The following is an 8,817-nucleotide window of genomic DNA, read 5'->3' as shown; positions in this document are numbered from 1 at the left end:
ATCACATATATCTTATTACAGGAAATGACGTAATCTATCAATTAACAAAAGAAAACTCATCATCCCTGTATGTGTCCATCACTCTCCAGATTGTTACAACTCTGTATTTAATATACGACCGATTCTCTGTCTCCGACGAAGCAGGAAAATATCAACTCTTTCTTACAGGAGCTGCCACGGGGACCTTAGGTGAGTATATTCAGTAAAGTTTCTTAAAATAAGGTTCAAATTACGTTTATTATCATAATGATACTTTTTTTTGTATTGAAATATGTTGAAAAAAGAGAAAAAAAAATTCTGATAGTTTGTATATGTTTTTTTTTATTACACTACAATTAAATATACTAGCGGAAAAAAAGAAACTGTGCAGTATTGTAAACATGAATAGATAATAAAAAGAACAATGACCAAATTTTTATTTCTTGTAATACTATTAACAAATACATTCATAACAACATTTCATAATTCATTAAAGTTAAGGTCAAACAACGTCAGTTTATGAAAACTGGAAAGACACTGGTATTCAAACTTGACTTAACAAAGTCAATAAAGTGTGTGACCACCATTTGCATTGGCGCATGCTTGACAACGGCGCCTTATTGATGACATTAAAGTGTTCAGATATGCTTGGGAGATGTTGTTCCAGACGGTCGTAAAGGCCTGGCCTAAGACAGCCAGAGTCTCTGGCTGATTCAGCGAACGACGTAAGCGTCGTTCAATTTCATCCCAAACGTGCTTGATCGGTGAGAAATCGGGGGAAACTGCTGCTGGCCAAGGCAAGACATCGGCATGCTGTTGAACGAAAACGTCTCTCACTACGCGTGCAAAGTGGGGTCTTGCGTTGTCGTGCTGTAAGGTAATGTGATTTTGCTGTCCCTGTATGAAGGGTATCACATGGCGCTGAAAAATGTCGTCTCGATAGCGCACACCGGAGATATTTCCATTGACGTTTGAAAATGTCGACATCTTCACAAAAAATTGATGTTCAAAGAAGATTATTTGATCGGAAACAACAACAAACAAACACCTCAACGCTTTTCACATTTTACAGTTTGTAATACCTATTTAATGAAAATATTATATTTTAGAACATTTACAGGTATACATCATGTCTTATATTGTTATAATTATGAATGAATTACTCCGTAATACATTTTATACATTTTTAAAGGCGCGGTCTCGGACATATATTAATAAAAGAGTGCTTTAAAAGTGTACCACGCCTGTGGTTTATTGTTACACTAAAAAGGATGCTATGTGGATTGCGCAGTGTTTTGTTAACTTGTATTTTATGTCCCCGGCCCCGCTTTCGCGAAAACGAGGGGACATTAAATCTCATTCGTCTGTCTGTCTGTGAGTCCGTCACAAAAACTTTATCCCTGCCTATAACTTTTGATTTAGTGGAGCTATGACTTTAATACTTCACATGTATATTTCTTGTGATAAGGCGTTTCCAATATGGTACCACCGAATTTGATCTTTGACCTTGACTTTGGAGTTTGACCTACTTTTACACAAAAATTCCAAAAATTTACTTTGGCCATAACTTCTGAACGGTAGATATTAGGACTTTCATATTTCACACATATATTTCTTGTGACTAGTCCTTTTATAAAATATCAACTACTTTGACCTTTGATCTTGACCTTGTAGATTTCCGTACTTATGAAAAAACTTTAACCTTGACCATAACTTTTGAACGGTAAGGGTAGGGCTTTCATACTTTATATATGTAATTCTTGTGAAAAGACCTTTCACTGGATATACGGAACTTTGACCCTTTGACCTTGACCTTGAAATTTGATCTACTTTTCAAAAACTAACTTGGCCACAACTTTTGGACAGTAGATACTAGGACTTTCATATTTCACAGATGTATTCTTTGTTGCAAGACCTTTCATTTGAGATCAACAACCTTGACCTTTTGACCTTGGATATTTTTTGTACTAAGTCTTATGAAAAAACTTTAAGCTTGACCATAACTACTTTTGAATGCTAAGGGCTAGGACTTTCATTTTTCACATATGTATCCTTGTGAGAAGACTTTTGATTTGTTACCAAGAACTTTAACCCTTTGACCTTGACCTTGGAGTTCAGTGATGATTTGTAAATAAATGACATATGATAGGGTGTTAATATTCACACAATATATAGTAAAATTGACATCTCACCCACAAAGACATCGAAAGCGGGGGACCACAATTCCTTGAATTTGCTTGTTTTATCTCTCTTTACAGGAAACTACACCTTAAATTGTGCATCTCAGACGTACTGCAGTATTACGAATAATGGGATGGAAATTAATACATGTAATTAATTATTATTATCCCTGATATTAATTTTCTATAATTCTGCAGCTACCAGTCTGATAGACACCGGGGATTCTAGGACTGAACTATATAAATATTTCCGCTCTTTCCAGCAACTGAAGTCGTCTATCTTAGAAGTTCCTCAGTATTATTGATGACAATTAAATCGAATATATATATATATCCATTATGTCTGTGATTCCTTTTGTTTAGTTTGACAGGTGCCTCTACGTTAACCACAGGTTATTGGTAGTGTGGTTCAACTAGGGTATACGGATAAGTAGTTCCATAAAACCGATTAACATCTTTCAAATTTAAAATTTGATAAGAAATAGTTCCTTTTATAGTAGATAGTGTGTAAATGTCATAATTTTTATTTTACTATAATTTTATTGGAGTCTATTTTATTTACAATATTTTTTTGTGAATCACATGTGTAACAATGTTTGGTAAATAATTCCGGATAGGCAATCTTCTTATATTTGGGTCCGGCTACTATTTGTATATTACGTAATTTCCGCCCAGCATCTTTGTACATCCTAACGTTAACGCAGAACGATAGTTAAAACGTAGCGACTTGGTCAGGAGAACAAGGTAATTAGCAATTATGTATTCATATGCTCATAGTAACGTTTAAAGTCCCTGATCTTGTGAGTTAATGTTTCTGATTTATATAGATATAACGATTACTCTGTATGTAGAGCATTTTTGTACAAGCATGGCTAGTGTGGTTTTATACATGGCGCCATTTTGACCCACGTGTAGTGATATTTTGATTGATAATTATTAGTCCCATTGCAGTTTGTATTTTATATATCATACCAATTTAACGATTAAATAGAACTGATTTATTATGTAAATTATCGGTTGTGAGATTATTTGTTGTGCACATGGAATTTTGTGTGATTATCAACTTAGAGTTATTGCCCTTTGTACGGTAATGTAAGGCAAGGCGCCAAGTTTGTTTACAAGTTTTAAGTGAAGTAGCACAGTTGTATTTCCTGATTGTCACTGGTAATAAGAAGTGAATTAAATTAAACGTATAGATATTATTCATATTACATATTACTAGTCAATTAGCTGATATTATTGAATATTGAACTCTAGTCTACATGTGTATGTATACCAAAGGGTCATCTTAGTGCATGTTTGTGTACTTTATGTAATTTTAGATTTTCTTGTTATGTATTAATTACTGATAAATTTTGTATTTGTTTTAACAGTTCTTACGTTGATGTTACCATCAATAAAGACATCACCAGTATTATTAGACTTATCCCTTTTTTATCCAAGCCACTAATAGTAAGAACTTGACTTCAGTCTCATCAAGATGTCAAAGGTTGATGACAAAACGACCCCAGATGGTACAACGCCTGATGTAACGGATACAGCTAATGGTACAACATCCAACGAAAACTATGATACAACGATGAATAACGAAAACAACGAACCAGTGAATATTGAGACACAACAAACGACAAACAAAGACTCTTTACATGTGGGACAGAGGAAGTCTGAACGGGTACATAAACCCACCGACCGAATGTTAGATTACATGGACCAGGAGTCTAAGAGACGTGAAAAGAGGATTGAATTGTGCTTCGATCGATGGAAGTTCAAGGTCAGAGAGTGTAGACAAAATGTGAAAATAGAGTCCAGTGAAGAAGATCTTGGAAACATGTTAGACGAAATATTGAAGCTGGAAAGAGAGGTCATAGAGGCTTTTGAACATTTGCGTAATTCATGTAGTGCACCACACCAAAGTGTAGTTCGGAAAGTGGACGCTTGTGTTGCTATTTCTAAAGACATGACTCATCTCATCAATGAAAAAATCTCAGGATTTGAAGACACCATAGACAGTCGTAAAGGTTTAAAGCATAATGAGTATGCTAGGTCTGTGTTTAGTGACTTAAGTTGGTCTAGTGTCTCGGAGAGTGATTCGATAAAATCACAACTGTCCTCAAAGTTCGTGGATGCCCTCGCAGATGTAGCAACCAAAAGGGTAGAACTGGAGTCGATAAAGAAAGAAAAGGAACAGCAAACAAAGTTTGAAGCACTGCAAGAGCAACAACGAAAACTACTAGAAACTCAGCAGCGGGAAGTGAGAAAATTTCAAGCAGAGAAATCAGTTGCAATGGCAGAAGCAAGACTCAAGGCCTAATCGGATTTGATGCAGGGGGATGTGAACATTGCTGCAGCCACAAGCAGACGTCAAACTGAACATGACACTTCCTTTAGAAGCCGTCCAACTGACCCCCCGGCTGTTTCGACTATTGTTAGCCACCCTACGATTACACCAGTCGTCACATCTACTACTCGTCCTACCGTTACACACACTGGGAGGTCTACTTATACTCCGTTCAACCCACCTACTAACAACGCTACAGTCAACTCGAACAGCACCACAAACGATGATTCTACAACAAGTATCTTAGCAAAGGTGTTTGCGGACTCAGTGAACCTTAATAGACTACCTATACCTGAGCCGTCAGTGTTCACAGGAGATCCACTTAGATTCGTAGAATGGAAGACGGCCTTTCATGCATTGATAGAACGTAAAGGCATTCCTGAGCAAGAGAGACTATTCTTTTTGAAGAGATACGTGGCGGGTGAAGCACTACAGGCCATAGATGGATTCTTCTACAGTGGAAGCAGCTCTGCATATGAAAACGCCAGACAAGTCCTGCAGGACAGATACGGACACCCATTTGTTATAGAAGGGAATTCAAAGGCTCTCAGAGATTTTGGAGACTTCCTACTAGCCTGTCGAGATGCAACGCCTCAGGTTCCAAGCCTTAAAATTTTGGACGACTGCTCTGAAAATCAGAAACTATTAAGCAAACTTCCTAATTGGGCTGCACTGCGTTGGAATCGTCAAGTTCAAGAAACTATTGACTCTACTGGTGAATATCTATTATTCTCCAAGTTTGTGGACTTCGTCGTAAAGGAGGCTCGCATTGCTTGTAATCCAGTCTCGTCAATCTATGCGCTCAAAGACACTGACACTAAACCTGCCAGAGAGCACAACAAGAGGCCCACGGGCCTTATAGGTCACCTGAGTATTGTGTAACAACTTTCAAACAATTAAATTTGGTTCGTGTTTAAACCGGAGGCCATGAAATTCACAATTTACAATTTTGAAAGAGGCACCATTGCTTATCATAATTATTAACTTAGCATGCTTACTCTATTTACTTAATACCCAGAGGTAGATCAGAGTAACAAAGAAAAAATGCACTTCCACTTTATAACCAGTTGTGCACCTCACCCCAAAGGAACCACTGACCCAGGGCCATATATTTCAAAATTTTGCAAATTTTATCATAAAATGGTTGATTCATACCAAAAAGCAGATTTCAAAGATTTAATTTATTTTCAGGCTATGTAACCCCCCCCCCCTTGACCCTGGGGGCGTTAAAACCCACTTTGCTAGATGCACCTTTCTTCATCATAAATATATATATACTTGGATAATTGGCTTAAAACCCAGAAGCAAAGAAAAATATTTACAAAGAATAAATGTATTTTTACTATATAATCAATAGAGCCCCGACTTAACACCAGAACCCCTGACCCTGGGGCCATAAAATTCACAATTTTGGAAGAGGCACTCTTGTTCATCATAACTATGTGCTTAGTTAGTTTATCTAATACCCAGGAGCAGAGAAGAAGATTTTCAAAGAAATAATGCATTTTGACTATATAATCTATAGAGCCCCGCCCTAACACCAGAACCCCTGACCCTGGGGCCATAAAATTCACAAATCTGGAAGAGGCACTCTTGTTCATCATAACTATGTGCTTAGTTAGTTTATCTAATACCCAGGAGCAGAGAAGAAGATTTTCAAAGAAATAATGCATTTTCACTATATTATCTATAGAGCCCCGCCCTAACACCAGAACCCCTGACCCTGGGGCAATAAAATTCACAAATCTAGAAGAGGCACTCTTGCTCATCATAACTATGTGCTTAGTTAGTTTATGTAATACCCAGGAGCAGAGAAGAAGATTTTCAAAGAAATAATGCATTTTCACTATATAATCTATAGAGCCCCGCCCTAACACCAGAACCCCTGACCCTGGGGCCATAAAATTCACAAATCTAGAAGAGGCACTCTTGCTCATCATAACTATGTGCTTAGTTAGTTTATCTAATACCCAGGAGCAGAGAAGAAGATTTTCAAAGAAATATTGCATTTTCACTATATAATCTATAGAGCCCCGCCCTAACACCAGAACCCCTGACCCTGGGGCCATAAAATTCACAAATCTAGAAGAGGCACTCTTGCTCATCATAACTATGTGCTTAGTTAGTTTATCTAATACCCAGGAGCAGAGAAGAAGATTTTCAAAGAAATAATGCATTTTCACTATATAATCTATAGAGCCCCGCCCTAACACCAGAACCCCTGACCCTGGGGCCATAAAATTCACAAATCTAGAAGAGGCACTCTTGCTCATCATAACTATGTGCTTAGTTAGTTTATCTAATACCCAGGAGCAGAGAAGAAGATTTTCATATAAATATTGCATTTTCACTATCTTATCTATAGAGCCCCGCCCTAACACCAGAACCCCTGACCCTGGGGCCATAAAATTCACAAATCTAGAAGAGGCACTCTTGCTCATCATAACTATGTGCTTAGTTAGTTTATCTAATACCCAGGAGCAGAGAAGAAGATTTTCAAAGAAATAATGCATTTTCACTATATAATCTATAGAGCCCCGCCCTAACACCAGAACCCCTGACCCTGGGGCCATAAAATTCACAAATCTGGAAGAGGCACTCTTGCTCATCATAACTATGTGCTTAGTTAGTGTATTTAATACTCAGGAGCAAAGAAGAAGATTTTCAAAGAAATAATGAATTTTCACTATATAATCTATAGAGCCCCACCCTAGCACTAGAACCCCTGACCCTGGGGCCATGAATTTCACAATTTTGGTAAAGGACTCAATGCTTATTACATTCATGCCAATAGTTTGCCTGCTTGATGTCCAGGAGTAAAGAAGAAGATTTTTAAACACTTCATTAATTTTAGTGGTTTTGGCCCCACCCCTCAGGCCCCAGGGGGGCGGGGACCATGAAATTCACAATTTTTGTTCCCCTCCACCCATATATGCTGTATACCAAATTTGGTTGAAATTGGTTCAGTGGTTTCAGAGAAGAAGCTGAAAATGTTCAAATGTTAACACACGACACACGACACACGACGCACGACGCACGACGGACGACGACGGACGAAAACGGATAGCAATAGGTCACCTGAGTTACTCAGGTGACCTAAAAACTCGAGTCGCAAAGCAAATGTCCTCGCAACGAATTCAACTCATCAGCACAATGCAACGGGAACTGACATGAGACCCAACTTATGTGATTATTGTGAGAAAGAAGGACATCCCTTGTTCAAGTGTGAGAAATTTATTAACTTGTCTATTGAGGATAAACGAGTGGTAGTGCGTAAGAAAAACCTGTGCTTTGGATGTCTACGCAAGGGCCACAGAAACAAGGACTGCAAGAAGAAGCATACGTGTGGTATCTGCAAGGGAAAACACCCAACCTGCATGCATGAAGATGAATCACCAACAGGAAAGCAACAGTTAGAGGTCAAGGAACCCAGTTCCTTTCGTGTGAGCAGAGGATATGGTCACAGCACCTCCATGATCGTTCCAGTGTGGCTTTCTGTTCAGGAGAATCCCTCGCACGAGATATTGACATATGCTCTCTTAGACACACAAAGTGACACTACCTTTGTGCTAGACGAAACGGCTGCTGCCTTGCATGTGAATAGACAACCAACGCGTCTCAGCTTGTCTACCATGACCTCACAGCACACTATCATTAACAGTTTCCGTATACAGAACCTGAGAGTGAGAGGGTTCAAGTCTACCGAATTTGTGACAATAGACAATGCATATACGAGAGACTTCATTCCTGCGGATCGCTCACATATACCTGAAAGGAAAACCGTAATGTGCTAGACACACCTGAAGGAGCTTAGCAACGAACTACCACCTCTTCAGTTATGCGAAGTTGGACTCTTGATTGGATACAATTGTCCTCAAGCTCTTGTACCAAAAAGAATTCTAACAGGAAACGAGAACCAGCCATATGGCATCCAGACACTGCTAGGTTGGAGCGTGGTTGGATACACAGATCACACAGACAGGGACGTTTCTGTTGTTTGTCACAGAACTTCAGTGAAGGAGCTGCATAGCTGTACACCCAGGGATGTCATAAAAACTTTGGAGAAAGACTTTGCTCATGACAAGAATGAAGATATAAAGATATCTCAAGATGACATCGCCTTCCTTAACTTCATGAAAGAAAACATACAGCAGCATGAGGATAAGCATTTGGAAATGCCTCTGCCATTCAAGGAGCAACCCTCCCTGCCCAACAACAAGTCACTTGCATTGATCCGCTTAAATCATCTGAAACGAAAACTTAAAAGAGACCAGACATATCAAGAACATTACAAGACTTTCATGAGAGAAGTATTGGAAA

General features: G+C 38.5%; 1 protein-coding gene across 1 annotated transcript; it reads left to right on the top strand.

Annotated features, from left to right (window-relative positions):
- Positions 1-4,479: 4,479 nt before the first annotated feature.
- LOC134259249 (uncharacterized) lies at positions 4,480-8,807 on the top strand (the record flags this gene model as incomplete). Its single annotated transcript, XM_062741850.1, has 3 exons — positions 4,480-5,250; positions 7,722-8,180; positions 8,292-8,807. Coding segments are annotated over exons 1-3 (1,746 nt in total), but the record flags the coding sequence as incomplete, so codon positions are not given.
- Positions 8,808-8,817: the final 10 nt, after the last annotated feature.

Source organism: Saccostrea cucullata, unplaced genomic scaffold (genome assembly GCF_032062105.1).
Source record: "Saccostrea cucullata isolate Sc308-1 unplaced genomic scaffold, CSIRO_AGI_Scuc_v1 ctg12885, whole genome shotgun sequence".
Classification (NCBI taxonomy): Eukaryota; Metazoa; Mollusca; class Bivalvia; order Ostreida; family Ostreidae; genus Saccostrea; species Saccostrea cuccullata.
Note: the sequence above shows the minus strand (reverse complement) of the source record. Positions and strands in the feature narration are given on the sequence as shown.